This window comes from Schistocerca americana, chromosome 1 (assembly GCF_021461395.2).
Source record: "Schistocerca americana isolate TAMUIC-IGC-003095 chromosome 1, iqSchAmer2.1, whole genome shotgun sequence".
Taxonomy (NCBI): Eukaryota; Metazoa; Arthropoda; class Insecta; order Orthoptera; family Acrididae; genus Schistocerca; species Schistocerca americana.
This window is the reverse complement of record NC_060119.1, coordinates 129,811,246-129,831,081: the sequence shown is the minus strand read 5'-3', so window position 1 is coordinate 129,831,081 and position 19,836 is coordinate 129,811,246. Positions and strand designations below refer to the sequence as shown.

Genomic DNA, 19,836 nt, shown 5'->3' with positions numbered 1-19,836 from the left:
TCACTTGCATGCAGGCAGAATCTGCTCTCATCGCTGAAGACCATGGCATGCCATTCCATCTTCCAAGTGATCCTCTGACAGCACTAGTCGAGCTGTCTACGTCGGTGCTATGGTTGCTCTGATCATTTGTCACTACTGGCCTTACAATACACGTCTGTGCTGTGTGGATGTCCATAACCTCATCTACAGATATGAGAATGTTCAGGTGACCACGGATAACTGCATCATTCCACAACTGAAGCATCACATCCAACTTGGGTGGCAATTCTCTGAAAGGACCATCCTACTATTCAGACAGCCACCATCTGAATCCTTTCAAACTTGCTCAGTTGGCTGTAGGTAGCACAGGTACATTTCCTTGGCGTGGTTGCCTGCTTGCTTGACACATTTGCACTGCACTGCGCCCTCTAACTGTGAGAATTTCCTATTAAAGGATAGACAGAGATGACACTCAGGTAGCTATGTCACAATGCTATCTGTTGGTGGAAATCGTTATCAATAAATCTACTATCCACTAGGCAGCATATGCTATCATTGGAGCAAAATTGATTTCATGTTTCCAGGTGTACTAATTTTTTTTCTGGCCGTGTTATTATCCTCATTTCCACCTCACGAGCTGACAGTACAATAAATTCTGAAGATCCTTGATTGTTTTCCAGTAAATGCTCTAATACTGGAACTGGATTTCATTAATTCGCATCTGGTCAGACCACATGGACAACACTACTGTTTCATGAATTGCATCCTGTATTATAGGGACAGGAAGGAAAGAAAATTAGGGTTTAACATCTGACGACATGAAGATCAACCGAGATGGGCCAAAACTCACATTGCTTCAAGGATGGTGAAGAAAATCATCCTTGTCCCTCGAAAGGAACCAGATCGCCTGAAGTGACTTAGGGAAATCACGGGAAACCTAAAACTGTATGGCCGGATGTTCATTTGCACTGTCTCCTTTCTGAATGCGAGTCCAGTGTGCTAACCACTGTACTACATCACTCAGTTTTTAGGGACAGGTTTCATAATTAAGTACCTGATAATTTAGTGTGCAGGTCACAAACTAAAGCAGTAAAAGGAAGATCTATTCTATTGTGACTTTTCTGGAAGATTTTGCTGTGACAACAGACTACGTCATTCTACACAACTTCTTTGTACACCTGTTAGGTACTAGTGCCCTATCCTGGTGCGTGCTCACACTAACAAAATTTGGTGTGTATTTTGATTTTCTAATGGCACACCTATCTATAATTCTTTCATTTATGTCTCTTCATAACTAAAAGTGCAGAATCCTGTAAACAACTGCAATACACGTAGTTCTATGTTTGAATAATACACACACTGTGGAAATCGCACTTTCTACAGTTGTGCACAAGTATGTACATTGTGACCAGTTTTTAAGACTTCTACATTGCAGCTAATATTATCTCTTGACTTTCAGAGCAGTTATGGTTTATTTGTTTGACAACTATGAGATCATTTCATTAACTGAACAGACTTCTGTTATCTGTTTCTTTCTCTTTGATATCTCTGGAGGTGATTTTGCCTTCTACTTTCCTGAACATTAACACTTTCTGTTAATATGTGTAGAACCCAGACCTCAAAAATTTCTTAAATATGTACTTGCAGTTGGTTCCTGCAATGCATAATGGTCTACTAAAGATGCTACAGTAATTTAATTCGCAGTGACATGTAATTTTTCTTTAATGATGTAAATTTCCTTACTTTTTCATGAAATACGGAAACAAATTGAATTCTGAACTTTAGAGTTCAATTTTACATCTGTAAAATGTTTCACACACTATTTTTTCTTTAATCCACATACACATTTCCATATCTGGATGAAGTTAAAATTTCTTAGAAGTGATTCACTGATGACATACTCTCAAAATGAAATGGCACAGTTCACTATTTCCCATACCCTGCCCATCCACATGTAATATCATAGTGTCATGTATAAATATTGTATGATTTTAATAAGTTAAGTCTACAACAATGTTTGGACATTATGTTCAGTGTAACCAATTGCATGCGGTTCAGAATTAATCAGTTAATGAACAGCCAAATGTGAAATAAAATCAAATATGTACTTGATAATGAAGTATGCAATAAATATGAACCTTGTATATTTATTGTTTCAGTAACAATATTCCAGCGGACTTTGAGTTCAAACTTGAGGTATACTCTCACATCCTGCAGGATGATCTTACAATGGCGAGCACGCCACGAAAAATCAAGAAAACTATTCACAGTTCCATCAGCCGCACTGTTGGCAAAAAATTGGCAGCAACGCTTAGAGATGAATTAAACTCTGGAAAAATGTAAGTCTGTACATAAACATAATTTTGCGTTTATTATTCCAGAGCATTATTGTTGTTAATCAGTTAGGATAGTTTGCAAATTAGTTTTGACACACTGACTGAGTAAATTCTGGGAAATGCATTAAATGTCTGCAATGAAATAGTACGAAACTTCAGAGGCTTACTCGCAACAAAATGATCCTAAGTTACTTTGTTGCATATGGATGTTGTATTGTGTAATGCATCATGACATAAAGTAGTATCAGAACTATTTTTACATGTTATCTTCTGTAACAAATAAAATCCAGAATTAATAATAAAGATTTTGTATATAATGTAGACATTGAAACTAGAATTAAGTAAACTGTTTTCACCTTTTTTATGTAACATTTTCCTCAAATTTGGAATTAGCAACAATTATTTCTAGCTTTAATAGATTACACATTATGCATATTTGATAACTGTATTTTCATTGCAGTGGCTGAGACTTAAGTATTATCTGTTAATGTTTAATCCTTATGTCTGATGTGTGTTTCTTCATAGCTAAAGGAAAGAGTGATTTTTTTTTTATAAAACTCTTCACCCACAGAAAAAAATATTCATTCAGTTAAGTATGTCATAAATTATTGCATACTTTTTGGCCATACTGGGTAATGATGTGCTGTGAATTTTATCATCATATTAACCTAACCATTATAGTGGAATCATCTTACAAATATTACAGTAGTATCAAGGGAACCAACAAACTGCCACATGGGTAGTTTTACAGTCACAAAAATACATGCTGTTAGCAGTATACAATTGTCTGTTTATGATTGTGATAATTTATGTTGGATTATAGGATGTGTCATTGAGCACTGTGGTGCACTGTGTTTCTTACTCGTTAATGCTTCATTGTTGTCGTTGTCCAGTGAACATATTAATTCCGTTGACAGACAAATTTTACATGCATGAGTAATAAAATTCTGTCATCAATTTGACAGAAGGAAACCTAGGAAAGGAATTTGCAAATCTGAAAGATCAAGATTTGACAGTATCTAAAAATTTGGTTGCTCCATTAAATTTCGGGAATGCAACCGCATAAATTCTGCTTCTTCTTCTAAGCAGTCTTTGCGCCGCGAAAACCTGAAGATTCACAAAAATTTGGTTGTTTGTCAGTCTTGCTCCAGTTATCATTTATGGACCTGACATCCCTCTGTGGTCATAAATATTTTTGGTCTCCAGTTCGTTACTCCTGTAAATCTTCATTTAAATAATATGATATTAATAGCCTGTTATTACTACTATCTTATAAATTTGAAATTTAATAAAATGCTGGTTAATTAATGTTTGTGCATGTCGCATGATTTCAGTAACATCTACTGTCTTTTTTTTACAGTGGTCCAACATTTGAGCTTATGGCTACTGCCAGGTTAACCCTAGATGAAGTCCATGACAGTATTCATACCCATGACATGAAAGTAGAAAATCTGGGTAAGAGAGATATTTATATATTTTCTAGATTTTGTGTTGTAACATGACATTTATCAATAAGATTTTCCATGCCATAGGAATACATGCATAATAACCAAGGATTATTTCATAAAGACAACAAGGTTTAGGAGAAAAAAGATAAATAGATTGTTCCCAATTGTAGCTAAAGAATGAATATTTTGGTAAATTATTCATCTCATACATTAAGTCTATCTGAGTTCATTGGGAGAGAGTGTATTTTGGCTAAAATTAATTTGAGCCTGGATTAAATGTAAATTTAGTCCTCATAGAAAACCCATGCTGGTTTGAATTGTGTGGTTCTAAGTGTTTTGAATTGTGTTCAGCAGAAAAGTATCATCTCCCATTTTCCAGAGAATCGCAGTCATCAGCTGCCCCTCTTCGGACATTTCTGCTGTCGACTTGCCGCTCAGCCAGACTGTGTCTCCCGAGAAAGCTATTCAGGAGAATTCAGCATTCGGGAGAAGGGGCAATGGATGCCAGTGTGGGGACAGCTGCAAGCCTTTAGACTGGACATGTGGTCTCATCGTACTGACTGGGAGCAGAATCAGGAGCCTCTACGCTCCATTACTGTTGACAGGGTTAGCAAAAAATTTTGTTCTCCCTCCCTTCCTCAACATATATTTATGGAAAGCGCGCACGCGTCATTGCTTTTACTAGTTACCTGTGATGGTTATGGGGTATAAGAAGAGCAGGTAGAGAGATGTCAATGATATACATTCCGAAACTATACTTGTTATACCTGGGTCATTTGCTAATCTTGTCATGTGATTACTGCCTTCTTCTCTCCTTTTCTCTGCAAAAGAACTTTAGTGTTAAAAATGAAGTGTATTACATGCAGTTTGCTGTGCAGTGTTCATTCTGCTTAATAGGTCATCAAAGAATGGACTTGACTCACATCTGGTAGAAAGAATAGCATGAAAATGTCTACTTTTGCTGTGGAATATTAATTCCTAGAAACATCGGGTTTCAAAAACATTTGCATAGCCACGAACAAAATCATGGACAGACAGAAATGATAGTTGCAACTTCCTCATCTTCACTACCATTTTGTTGTGATGCAGAATTTTTGTTCGTAGAATCAGTAAAATGATTTTCACTAACCACATGTAAGCTTAACTGTAGTTATCTATGTAGACAAAATTATTTTGACTGTTAACCTGATTGTGTGTAACCTTAATATCTGTCATATAGGAAACAATTATTCAACCAAGTAAAACTGCATCAAAGGAAATTACAGTTTCCAACTTATGTGATGGCAAGGATGAATTAATGATTATTCGCACCAAGAACACTGATGATCAACAGAACTGGATAAGACACCTAGTGCAGCATACAAAAGATCACAGAAGGTAATTAAAAAAATTAAAACTAAAGTATACTTGTGCATAAGAAGGTTCAGTTAATTGAAATCACTTGCTAATTTTTTCACATTAAACAATGTGCAGGTGGAGGCATGCAGCAGAAAAATTAATGGAAATTCCATCTCCTGGCTCAACAAGACATTCCTTTGCGAGGCAGCTCCGTCAGGGATCACTGTATGATGAGACACCACTTATTGGTGAGTGAATCTTGATGTGTATCAACTTATTGAGTGGATAGTGAAATATAAAAAGCAGAGGCCATTTACAATGCAAAAGAAGATTGTTTAACATTGAGGGCATAAATGTTGCTACTTAATTTCAACTAAACTGCTGCCAATGTAATAGGGAACTTTACATTATGTATGCAGCTGACCTTGTAAAGCACTGTAAGGCTGAAGTGAATGGAGGATATGGGCCTGGATGCAACATAAATTGTGGTAGTGTCTCAAACTGTATACAGTAATCGTACTCAGTCTTCTACTCTTTCATTACAGAAGTGTTCTTTAATGTGCTCTTTTTGTCTGTAGATTTATTCACTAGCACTCTTTAATGATTCCAAAATTTGCTGAAAGTTTACAAATAATACTCATTTCTTACATGTATCATCTTTGTGCTGTGTTATTCAGCTATCTAAAAAAATCACTTCAAAACCAAGTCAGTCTAAGAGTGAAATATTTTTGTGCATGTGTACTGGATTTATTTGAATTGTATAATAAGACAAGCATTTATATTCCTTAAAACAAAAATGAGCAGCTGTTGAACACTTAATAGTATTCTCAACAAAATAATGTCAGAGTTCAGTGTTACATTATCTTCTCCAACATGGTTTGTTCTGATGTAGCTCTCAGTGCAAAACTTTTATTCTGCTGGTGTCATTACTCCCCAGGTGAGGTTGTTTGTATCAACTGGTTGCTGTCACATTATTTTGTTTTCTGAACAAAAATAATGCCCCCAAAGCAAGGAAATTCTCCACTATATTTTATCCATTTATATTTTATTATTACAAGATGGTATGCATGGTTAGCAAATGTTGTGTATATATAGGGCATTCAGGTGATTGTTGTGTGACTGTAATTGACTTGCCATGCAAACTACTCCTGACTTTTCCATATGACCATTGTGTATGGATGGGATGGGGATGAGGCATTAGTGCACAGCTTTGCAGTGACTTCATTTTTCCAGTAGTTAGGTCTTAAAAGCCATCGTGTTTTATTACTTGTCTGTTTCTCACTCTTTTCAAATTACTTTCCCTTTACCTGCATGGGTGACCTGTAACTTTCTTGTTTGATGACCATCTTTAGTTCTATGCCTCCACTTTGACAGTGTAGCATTTTTGATGGAAGTGATGACTTTCTTCATCCCAGTCAAGAACACATTGTTCACCGCTAGCTTATTGGAACCTCAGATGTACTAGCACAGTAGTTTCCACACTAACACCATACCTACTACTGTTGTGGTACTTCATATAAGCAAAAAGAAATATTTGAAGTATCTCTTGAAGTAGCTGCCTGCATTCCATATGATCTACAGTTCTGTTAAAAACTTTCATTCAAGCACTAAACATAAAAATCAACTGATCATAACGTAGAGAACTGCAATGTATGTCTTCCAGATACAGCACACAGTACCAACATAACAAAGTCTTCCAAATCTAGTGCAGTATGTGGCTACCTAGTCATTCATAATTTTTGTATTACATAGACAAAGTGATTTTCTATTTTTCTGGATAGTTCGTACCACTATTGTCATTTTCGGATTAAAGTAATCTTGTGATTGGCAGTTGAAAAACATAACACTGGGAGAAATCTGTTAACCAAGCACTAATCATTTTGGCCAAATCTCATAAGTTGTAAATCTTATTTCAAAAGTTATGATGGTAAAAATTGTGAAAACATTGAACCTAAAGCTGTTGGTATCAACAGAACTCAATAACACTTTGTCTGCAGTTTCGGTCCATGCAGTAGGGATAAAATCATAACAAGTGTTTCATATTAATATATAATTTAATTATCAGTCTCTTTAACACAGTGATTACATAGCATAGTAGAGTGATTACAGAACAGAAAAACCACATGTGTGGACTGTTGTTGGCTACTGTAATCCTGACTGGCCAGCTACGTAATTGTTTTGCTCCATTTATTCATTTACTTTTTGACACAATCTTGCATTCTCTCAGCACTGGATGTTTGAGCGTTTTTGGATTCCTTTTGATAGGGGCTTTCCTCCAGTTTGCATTTTATGTAGTTCTGGGTATATATAGAAGTTATATGAGATGACATCTTTCATCATTTTGCAATTTTTAATTTAATGCTGACATTCACTTATATTCCAGCAAATATTTCTGTTGTCTCACTTTGGGTCCTAGAATTGCTCTGCGAGCTCTTTGCAATCACACTTGAATCAATGTCCTAGATAAATGTGTTTCCATGCTACACTAATTTATAACTTAACAAAAAGCTAATTCATAAAATACACTCATAAGCACCTACACTGATCTGATGATGTCACAGGCTAAATGTATACTGCAAGACAAATATGTACAGACACGATCTATCCATTCCTGGCTCAACCACTGTTTACACATTATCGTTCTCATAGTTATTGGCATTTAAACTCTGATTTTATTTTGCCACAGAAGAAAGGCTGACTGATGAACAAATAGCTGTTATTGTGTCAGACTGCTGAATGTGATCTCCCAATGTTGATTTCTCCTGCTTTCAGTTGCCCATCACAAGGTTATTAAAATTAGAACAGAAATGATACATCCAGGAGTGCCATGTGTATGTAAATAAAACTGCTCATTATATATATATATATATATATATATATATATATATATATATATATATATATATATATATATATATATATATATATATATATATATTTTTTTTTTTTTTTTTTGTGTGTGTGTGTGTGTGTGTTGAAAGTTGAAATAAATGAATCTGATGACACTAGAAATTTTGCTTGTTTCTAATTTTTTTGTATAGTACAATGAGTGATATTCAACACTGTCCAGAATTACACAATTTACAAAAGATGCAGTTCTGTTTCAGTGTTAAGTCCTTCTGGCACAAGATTAACCAAAAGTCACTATTTTGCTGTCAATGTATCTTCAAGCAAAATAATCGTGTCACGGGATTTGTCCACTGTGTGTTACATGCATGGCCTCTCATCCTTTATTAACAAACTGGCATGAAGTATTAACTATGAAATATACTGTGTGTGAAGTATACATATTGTATGTTAATTCATTTAGTAGCTTTACCTCATCCCTATTAACAGGACTTTTGCTCTTAAAATTTGATTAACCCTTTTGCCTTTCTGCTAACCTTAGGTTAACTGGTCATCGTGGAAATCATTGGTAAGCAGTAAAGTAACGCTGCCTTTGTTTGCTTTTTTTGACTAGCAGACCACATATTTTATTCTAAAAGAATTCAAATATTGCAACAGCATGTAATCACTGCATAAAAGCACAAGCTTAATTATAATAGTATATTTTCTAGATTTGTCTGTCTTTTAAACTTGTTTCTTCTTTATATGGTGCTGTGTTAGTATTAGAAAAGCTGAAATAATGCTTTGCCAGCTTGAAAACAAATGTTTGGGACATTTATTGTTTTTAATTCTTTCCTTTCTCTTGAGGTTTTGTTCATTCTCTGTTTAATAATTGTCTAGGTATTTTCATTAGTTATGTAAGTTATATATAATTGTTTAAGTTATACATAATTCAAAGAAAATATTTTTGAAAGATATGGTATATTTACTATGTTTATTACAGTAAAGGTGGAAAGAAGCAATGGTCTGAGAAAAGCACAAGTGGCTTAAAGAATTATCAACTGTTTTCTCTACAGAGACACAAATGTTAAATGGAAACAAAGCTCATATAACTTTCAGTTGAAAGACTTCCAAGTGAAACATGTTACATAACTGACTGCTCCCATGATTCAGTATTGGCCCATGTTCTTATTGAACTTTTATATTATAAGGAGCATTCAAATGAAAAGGCACAAAATGTCATAACAACAAAACCAATTGAAATTTTGCAGTGTTACGTGGCTTTATGCGTAATTACAGACCTACTATTTTATCAGTTGATTTGTTTTCACGATGTAATGCCTGCTGTTTATGTCCTCCTTCATTGCTGAGCGATGTGTCACTTTTCATTCTGATGCCGCAACTCTTCCTTTCCTATATCTATACTACTTTTTATCTATATAAGTGATGAACTATTGGTTTTGCCATTTAACAACTTTTTAATAACTGTGGAAGTATTACAGGCATCGGGTCCCACCTAATGTGTCACCCGCCTATACGTTTTACATTAACCTTTCAAGACTCAATCAATCTGTTTACAAAGAGAAAGCAGAATATCTCCTCCTTTGAAGTTGTCCAACAATGACCTAGGAAGCTCAACATCGTCGTGGCCCAGGCTCTTCCATGGCTTGTGGTAGTTTGCAGCATTCGTTTTATTCCTTGCCCACTTGCTGCTACGTCGAACTTTCGTGGTGATCGTTGGGCAACGTCTTCCACATTATCTGCAACATAAATAAACTTACTTCTCACAGTATTTCTGAAAACCCAAAAAACAAACTTAAAGAACATAATAATAATAACTGTTCTTACAATTATTCATATAAGTCTTGGTCGATTTAATGACGGGTGGGGCAGACCTAAGCCTTATGACACCGCAATTTGCATATGCAGCTCTGGGATAACTTAGTGAGACATGCAGGAACCTGAAAATAGTGTCTGGTGTGGTTGCATGTCTTTGTCAAGTCCCCCTACAATGTTCGAAGCTGTGTCCTCAACAGGCCAGATGATGGTTACTGTCTGTTTTGATGTCCGAAGTCTGATAATCACTGAATTCCTCAAGCACAGGAAAATCAACAACAGTGGTGTATATTGTAAGACACTTTGTGGCCTATCAAAAGCAAACGGCCTGTGCTATTCATGTAGGGAGTGATTCTGCTCCATGATAATGAATGTTCCCACATCTCCAATGTCACACAAAATTTAATGGCAAGGTTGAAGCGGGAGCATCTTGAGCATTCACCATACAGCCCACATATGTCGTCCTGTGGCTTCATGTTTAGTACACTATAAACACTGCAAAGGGGAAGTGCTTCAACTCACTTAACGAATTGAAGGACACAGTGGAGGAATGGTTGCTGTCACAGCCACAGGAATTCTGGAAAAAGGGAATATTTTGGCTCGTGGAACAGTGGGGTAGTTGTGCTCGGGCCTCAGGTGGTTACTTCAAATAAAGACTTCAGTTATACCCATGGTGCCATTTTGTACCTTTTCTTTCGAACATCCCTTATACATATATGGCAACAATAAAGTCTGAGACATTTTTTTACGCTATCGGTATGGTAACTTGTCTTAATACCAGAGATATGAGGTAGAAAGCGAATGTGTCTAAGAATGAAAAAAGCTGAATGTGAAAATAAACTGTAGCATCAAAGTGAGAGTTGACTGCACTCTTACTAACAGCTTACACTTAGAGAATATGAAGCAAAAACTGAAGGTTCATGCACAGTTTTTAACTAACTTGGCAGAAGCAATTTAGGGATTCAATGCACACATCTTCACCTCATTTGTATAACATGACCCATTATCATTCATTTTGTAGTCCTGGAACTCTCATATCTAATATTAATATACAACTTCTAAAACCAATGAGAATAACTTCAATAGCTCTCTGGCCTACCTGAAACATTGTGTTCACAATTTCAACAATAACAGACCAACCCAAAATCAGACTATATCAAAATACAGTGAAAGTAAACAGAAAAAATAGATGACACTGAAAACTGTCAAAATGTGAGGCCTAATCTGGATATATAATGTTCAGGACTTTGTCAAATATAAACAGATCTTTGTGGCTACCTAAGAACAGGAGTTAGATGCTCCAAAGACCTAACAATAAAACCTTCATTATGTCTGTTGAGAAACACAGTTGATCAGTAGCAAGGGTAGTGCAGTACTGCCTACACATTATCAGGTGGAGTTATTAACTGGCTAGTGAAAATTAATAGTATTACCTGGTGTTTACTATTACATTAATAAAGTATCATGTGACATTCCATGTGTCTACCAGTGGCAAAAATCGAAACTATGGGAACAAAAACATGTGATGCAGGTATTGTGTTGGTAAAACCCATTTCTTAATTTTACAGTGTGAATTCTGGAAGTCCACACATGTGTACATAAGGAATAAAGAGGTTAATCTTCCCAAATGCATCATGGTTGCAGTCAGTTGTCATAGCATGTAGTTAAAGAAGCAAACAATAGCGAAAAATTTATAATTAGCTAAGTGCTGTTCTCAGATAGCATGTCTCAGTGATCTATTACTGATTGTACTTATAAATATACAATGTCTGAAAACCATTGATTGGTGATTTAATCAGAATGAGCTGTTTCACAAGGGTATGTTGAACTGCGTCAGTTCATCTTTCTTGTATTGTCTTACATACAGGGTGTTTCAGAAAGTATATATATATTTATTAAACTTTAAGACATACGAATATGAAACTTTACACACCTATTTACGAACCTGTCAAGTTCAGAGTACACATGTTCAATGTGTCCTCCATCAATGACACAAACAATATCACATCGATACTCAGATTCCTTCCATACTCGGGCAAGCATGTCCTTTGTCACTGATGTTATGGCAGTACAGATCCAGTTCTTCAACTCTTCCGGGTTCTATGGGAGTGGTGGCACATAAACGTTGTCTTTAACGAAACCCCACAGGAAGAAGTCGGAGTGTGTCAAATCCGGTGACAGTGGAGCCCAACTGAGACCTGCTAAGTCGCCAGCTCCTTGATGACCAATCCAACGGTTTGGTAGAGTTTCATTCAGATATTCATGCACTTGGCGACTCCAGTGAGGGGGTGTCCCGTCTTGTTGAAAAATGAAGTTGTCTTCGTGCAGCCTCAGAAACAACCAGTTTTGTAACATAGCAAGATACTGCTGACCATTAACTGTGTTTCCATCAAAGAAGAGTGGGCCGTAAACAGATGATTGGGATATCGCACAAAACACATTGACTTTGGGCAAATCTCATACATGTTCAATGGCTGCATGTTGGTTTTGTAGGCCCCAAATTCAAACATTGTGTTTGTTTACCTGACCACTAACATGGAAAGTTGCTTCACCACTTAACACGACGTGTTGTGTGGAAGTGTTATCATTATCAATAGCATCAAGAATCTCATTAAAAAATGCTGCATATTTGCGTTTGTCATCAGGACACAGAGCTTGTAACAGCTGTAACTTGTATGGCTTTATAACCAACCAACGTCTCAAAACATGCCAAATTGTTGTTGTGAGTAGTTGTAACTCCCGAGTGGCATGACGAGTTGATTTTGAAGGACTATGTTGGAAAGCAGTTTGAATTCATGCAACATTTTCTTCAGGAACATGAGGGCGGCCAGGACTCTTTCCCTTACATACACATCCTGTATCTAGAAACTGCTGATACCATCTGCGAATGTTCCACCCATTCAGAGGATCAGTTTGGTACCTCAACCTGAAACGTCTTTGCACTGTAATCATGGAATTGCATTTCGCAAACTCGAGAACACAAAATGATTTCTGCTGCGGAGTAGCCATTTTAAGTATAAGATGGTTACCAAGATAAGCAGCAACAACAGACATCTAGCAGCTATTAATATAAACTAGACTATGTATTCGTTTCTCCAGTAGCAGATTTGAGTTGCAGTGATCGATAGTTTGGACAAAATAATACTTTCTAATATGTATATTCTTTTTGGAACACCCTGTATTATGAACTGAAATTCTAACAAAAATGCTGTGTTACTGATTAATAGGAGGGAAACTTCATGTATCATCTTTGTTGCCTTTGGACAGTGCCCTCAAATGCTTTGAAGACCTATGTAATTCAAAGCAGTTATGCTTCATGGCATTTCAGACGCAAGTTATGTTCGACATAGAGAAGGAGAAAGGGATCAAATAATTTTTTTTTTTTTTTTTTTAATAATTGTCCCCATAGTGTACTTTATAAAACATTAAAATGTGGTGACTAGTTTCAGTTGACTTAATAATTTCTGGGTTACACCATTCTTTGCATAAAACAAGTTGCACGCAAATGGTTTCATATACCTCTGTAGACATGGGATGACCAGTGTACACTTCAGTTTTATTGTTTTCTAAGTGCCACAGTCATGTGTAAAATGAAAGTTTTGGCAGCTGTAAAATAGTGGTAGAGTTATGCTTGTTTGTGTTAAATCACAGTGCAAGGGGTGGGAACAGTGAGAACATGTTTGGTCTTGCGGCTGGATAGTGAAAACTTTCCTACTGCCAACTGTTTCCCTTAAAAAAGAATAAGATAACTCAAAGCATAGGATTTTTGTCTTGGAGACGTGGGGTTTTCTACAGCTGGATGTTTTGTTGCCTGTATTTTTCTAAATTCGTTTGTATTTGTACTCCTAACTGAATGAATTTTGCTCTCCAGCTCATATATTGTGAAGCCATCCAGTTTCAGATCATGTATGATGGCCTCAAGCACAGCAGTATACCTCTGCTTGTTTTTAAGTCTGCACCATGTAAATCCCACAAACACACATGCATGGCATTGGTACCCAAAAAACTGAACAATTTTCTCTGTTCCCCATGTCATATTTCAGTTTGTGCAATCTGCTGTCACACCTAACCTCAATACTAGCATCTAGTGGTGACAAAGTTGGAACATTGTGATAGTGTTTAATTTTGCCACCAATTTGTGCAAACTCGTGCCACACGTGCACACTGGCTGGTAGCACAGTTGTGTGCAACATAGTGTCATCAAGTAAACTAGGTTTCACAGTTAAAAAAAAAAAAAAAAAAAAAAAAACTGAATAAATCAGCAAGGTAAAACTGACTGGTTCAAAACCTATAGGAATAAGAGAAATAGCAGAAACATGTTACCTAGTGAAAATTATTACAAAAATAAAAACAGGGATAATAAACAGAAAGAAATATAGCATGCTTGAGTGGTACTCCTATGAACATGGCACATTATCCCTTTGATGTACTCATAATATTGTTAATTTATATATATTACACTTTTAGCTGATGCCCATTTATTACAGTAGAATCTCACTATCTGACCTCAGATGGTCCGATTCCCCACTTAGTGCAACCATCCCATTCCTGGTGTTTGTTAAAACTTGTTGATGACTCATCATCAGCGATATTGATCACTAGGCAGCTGACAATTGATAGTTGCGGTAGTTAGACCAGTTTTAATATGAAATGTCTTGTTTCTAACTCAATCACTAAGTTTATTATGCAAATATTTCTTTTAGAAACTAGTAACAGTGTTGGTCTCACATATTACAGTATATAAAACTAAATTATGGCATCAACTAAATGACGATATCTTTAGGAGAGAAACGAAAGTGCTTGAAATGTTAGGTATTTTGAGTCTCTTCAAATCGTTGCAAGTGAGGTAAGGACTGGCATAACAACTGTTAAGGACTGGTAAAAAATATGAAAACTCTTGTAAGTCATACAGAGATGATCTATGATGTAAAAGGACTGAAGACTTCGAAGAAGCCTGAAAGTGAAATTCTAGATAATGCTTTGTGTTTGTGGTTTGAACAGGAGAGAAGAAAAGGAACTCTGTAGTCTGGACCAATCATAAAAGAAAATGCACTGGTTTCGTATGAAAAATTACTTGAAAATGAAAAGTTTACAGCAAGTGAACAATGGTTACATTGGTGGAAAAAACAATGTGGCATATAAAATATAATTACTGTAGGTGAAAAGCTGTCTGATGATGAAAAAGTTGCAGATGAATTTGTTCTGATATTTGAAAACTTGGTTAAAGAGCTAAACCTGACCCCTGATCATGTGTATAACATTGATGAGTGTGGCTTGAACCACATGCTCCATATAAGTATTCTTGCTACACAAAATCAATGTCTTGCAGGTACAAAACTTGCCAAAGATAGAATTACTATTGCTTTCTGTAGTACTGCTAATGACAATCACAAGATGCCATTATTTGTGATCAGAAAAGCCAAAAAAGTTGAAGATATTAAAAAACATAAATATTGCAGCAGTATCGTGTATAATTGCAACCACAAGTCAACGTGATGGATGAAATCCAGTTTCTTTAAGGAATGGTTTTATGACCAATTAGCCCCTATCATTACAAAATACCTTAAAAGTGAGTAGGAAAATGAAACCAACACCTCTCGTAAACGTGCCATATTGATGCTTGACAGTGTGACATCTCATCCATCTGAAGGTGAACTTCAAAAGGTGAAATGAAACTTTGTTTCTTCCTGTTGACATAACATGTCTAATCCAGTTCATGGACCAGAATGTCAGTGAGTGGCTCAAGAGGCAATATCATCATAAATACAACTGATCAACTTTAGATAGGACACAAGAAGGTAGGTTGTTTCAAGCAATGAAATCAGGAATATAAAGGGTATGATCTATACAATTGCCAAAGTTTGGGAAGAAAAGCCGGCATCAATGCTTGAAAAATGTTGCCACAAACTGTGGCTGGAAATGAATGAAATTAAAGATGAAACCTCAAATGAAATGGGCGAAGAGAATTAAGATGAAACAGATCATGCAACAAGTGAAGAAAGTCAAGACACTCCAAGGATTTTGTGGCGTTTGCAAACTTTACAACTGGGCATTGAGCCCAGTGGCATGAGTGAGTGGATCAGTACAGCTGAAGTTCACTGCACAACCGGAGAATAATTAACTGATGATCAAATCATTGATGCTGTAAATTGGAGAACCGATGAAAATGAGAAAGCTGGTGATGGTAATGAAGACAATGAACCTATGGCTCAAGTATCGCATACAGTCAGTTAAAAAAAGCGTTTGGTATAACCTTCCAGTAAATTGAATGAGCCATACGTCCACCCAAAAGGCAATTTGTGGATAGATAATGGTGGAACATAGTGGCAAAATCAAGGTTGTTGGTTGCTAAGCAGAAGCTCATTACAGATCTTTTTTGTCCTGATTAACAACAGAACACTTTTTATCAAGTAACCTCATGTTTTAATTAGTTAATTACAAATTAGTTATGTGTGTCTAATAGGATATGGACAGCTGTTAAACTTTCACTTACAGTTGCAATATAGTTACTGTAAGATACAGGTGTATTTTAGACTACAGACACTACTTTACATTACACTTTTGTATAAGAATTTTTAGTGTGTTGACATTTTCTTTTTTGTTTTGTTACTAACTAAAACTGTTCTTCTGACAATCCGGCCTTTTATGCATTCTGACCATGCTCTCGGCCCTGTAGGGGATGGACTAGCGAAGTTCTATAGTACTTTTATTTATTTCCTTGCTTTCTGTCTTGTATAAGTTTGAGGTTTTGATTTGTAAAATTTAACTTAAGGCAATTTTCTGTTCTTTATTTGTTCTCAGATGTGATCATGGTTGCTTAGTCAACTGATACAAGTTGTCACATTTTAATGTTTTATAATGTACATGATCTAGACAATTATATATATATAAAAAAAAATTAATACCTCAAGTCTTCCTCAAATTAATCCCCTGATTCATGAAGTTATATTTCACTTGAAGAAAGGATGATTGAGAATAATTGTTTGCATGAACTTGGTTACGAGTTCATAGTATAACAGGCTGTGATAAACAGACAGATTTTATTGTTTTTTCTTGTTTATGTAGAAATTTAGTGGCTTAGTAGGCAGAATATGTGATTGCACTTTCATCAGATATCTATTCTCTTCATGCTCCCACTTCATATTGTTATTCTGATAACTGATGATGATATGATGCAATGCTTGCATATTTTGTCTCACTGCATCAAAACTCCGAACAACTACTGGAACCTGGTGCAGTGCTGCATGATATCTAATTGTTTTTTCTAGCTGTAGTAGATAAGTATAATTATAATGTCCTCACAATTCATAAAAAACACAACACACTTTTGTAGATCAGCTGCCTTTTTCTTTCATTATTACTTGTGTACTAAAGACCAAGAAAATATAACTTTCTTTTACAGGAAACAGTTTCAGTACTTTGTTCTTGCTTTATCTTGTGGATATAAATTATGTTTTGACCATTTACTGCTGGCTCTCATGATCTGGCCAGAAAGTAATTAATGTGCTCGCTTTTGCAGAGTCGGTGAGCTCAACAGATTACCATCGACCTACCGTACAAGAAATATTTGGTATGACGCCATCCACAAGCCTTAGTTCTTGTGCATCATCATCATCCTCACCAACTTTCCGGGAGCGATCTCTGAGTTCCGGTGCCAGTGCCAAAGGCAACACAGTACGAGGCAACTGGCCCTTCTCACGTAACAATCAAGACTGATGGCAGCCACAAAATGGGCCTGTCAGTCCTCCATTCCCAGTATTTCTGTCTTTCTACAAAATGTTGAAGAGAGGGTGTAAATTGTTCAAAATTGTAGCGTGTTTTTCATGCCAGAAGAAATTATTCCTTTTTTTCAGTTTTGTTACCTGATTTTTCTAGACTTTGTAGTTTTATGTATTCACACTTATGAGTAATACTTGACATCAACAGCAACGCTTATTGTATGACTGCACTTTTGTCATTTTACTGATAAATGTATGCAGTACTTCATTTGATTTTGTTATACAAGTTGATAGGCATGTACCTTTTTTACTGTATTATATTAAGTTGTTGTAGATAGTTTTTTTTTTTTCATTGTACAATATTTTATTTAAATGTCGCAATGCAGACAAAATGCAAATAGAAGAGTTGCACTAGAATTAATGGGATGAGACTGCATTCTCTGTGAATCTGCTGCAGTTACTGTGTGTCTACAGCAGTATGTTCTAATTTACCGAAGCTGGCAAGAATGCCAATTATGTGAGATTTTATTTGTTACTGCCATGTGCAGAAGAAAGGTCTGACAGTCAGTACGCAGTCGATTACTGTTTTTGGGTGTGATGGATGTCCAAAGTGTCACACAATAAATACTTGAAATTCTTTGCATCATAGGTAGCTGTTTTGTGAACATGTTAATATTATAATACTGATTTTGAACAGTGTCAGATGCCTGGAGAATGACTAAATTCACACCCAGTTGTTAGGATTTTACTTGTGCTTTAGATAGGCTGTAAGCCAATTAGCTGCAATTCTGTTGCAGGCAGGAGTTAAAACCACAAGAATAGGTAGAATTGTTTCCTGCTATGAACAGCAGAGCAGAAAGGAATGGACAAAGAAAATTTGGATCTTCAGATTCATCATAAGAATTACTATGTCATCTTTTATACCTCAGCATGTAATTAATGTTAATAGTGGCAGTGTACATTGTTTCTCTGTAGTACTGTTTGTAAAGAAATACGTTATTTATAGAATTTCCATTTTATAAACAGTTTGACATCTATTTTATAATTCCTTCCTTCAAGTGTGTTGTATAGGAAAAAATCAAAAAGTATAGTATTTATTTTCTTTTTTCCCCATTTTTGAAATGTATGTCAAACATCTGTGGAACAGAGGTTCTTATTTAATATCTAAAGATAAAGTAGATTATTTTGTACTTGGAGAAGTAGTTATTTTGTGGATTATCCTGTGCATGTGTAGCTTTCCAATACTGCCTTCATGAAGTTGCACCAACTCCGTGTATGGATAAGACATTCAGATGCCACCCATTACAGTTGTGATAATTGAGACAAAAATCTAAATTCTGATTGATGAAAATAAACTTTTATTTCTACATTATCTGTGAATTTTAGTGGATGAGGTATGAATGATTGAACATACCATTTTCTGCTGGCGTAAGATGAACCTTAAACACACTTTTTTTTTTTTTATCATCACGTAATGTGCACTTCAAGAGTGATAGAGGAGATTAGCTTTTAAGGGCACACAATGTGTGATGCCATTGTTGAAGTCACTGAAAAGTTATTTTAAGATCTATATTTGCTCATTGTAGATGATCATTTGATTGCTGTATAGAGACTGTATTTTTAAAGTATAATTAAAATTAAAACTAAAATTTCAATGGATTTTTGTATCTCAAAGCAAATACAAATGCAATAAATTCTCATCACAAAGCACATTCCTAATGCTGAGGTACTTTTCATATTGTTTAGCTACAAACTGTGTTGGTTATTATGTCCAGCATGATAGAATAATTTAATATTGTTGGACGAATTGCTCATTATTGTCAACTAATGTGTCCGTTTAATGTGATCATAGTCTTACCCTAAATTGTCATCATATGTGGTTAAGATCTACATCTGTTTCTGTAAATTGTGTGCAACCATTCCTATGAGTCATACTGTTTTTTCCCTTCTTTATAAATTCATCTACAATTTTAAGATTATGTACAAATAGTTTAGCTTGGATCAAAACATTTGACAGAAATTGTAATAAAGTTCTGTAAAAAAATTAAATAGATTTATTATAGCTGACTGACATTGTTTTAGTCTTTCACATGCTTTCATCAGAAAACTTAGTGCTCCATTTCCCAGATATCTATAAGAAAATATAGATAACAAAAATATTACATCTTACATTATTTTCTGTATTTATAGATTAAATTAAACCAACAAATATAAAATGAACTTCATTCTCTGATAGAAAATGGAGCATGAATGTGAGAGATTTCTTCAAGCACAAAACCATTTTAATGTTATTGTTAAATCCCAATATAGCTCTGAAGTAGATTAATAGTGAGATCGTCCTCCTTCCTTTAAAGA

General features: G+C 35.4%; 1 protein-coding gene across 2 annotated transcripts in view; it reads left to right on the top strand.

Moving 5' to 3' along the window:
• Nucleotides 1–19,548, top strand: part of LOC124550668 (rhotekin-like) — a 481,694-nt gene extending 462,146 nt beyond the window's left edge. For both annotated transcript variants that reach the window (XM_047125403.1, XM_047125395.1), the window contains exons 4-9: nucleotides 2,139–2,318; nucleotides 3,676–3,770; nucleotides 4,143–4,369; nucleotides 4,983–5,140; nucleotides 5,237–5,349; nucleotides 17,283–19,548. In XM_047125403.1, coding sequence (XP_046981359.1) covers nucleotides 2,139–2,318; nucleotides 3,676–3,770; nucleotides 4,143–4,369; nucleotides 4,983–5,140; nucleotides 5,237–5,349; nucleotides 17,283–17,479 — 970 coding nt within the window. In that variant the 3' untranslated portion in view covers nucleotides 17,480–19,548. The remainder of the gene's footprint in view (nucleotides 1–2,138; nucleotides 2,319–3,675; nucleotides 3,771–4,142; nucleotides 4,370–4,982; nucleotides 5,141–5,236; nucleotides 5,350–17,282) is intronic.
• The last annotated feature ends 288 nt before the right edge of the window (nucleotides 19,549–19,836 follow it).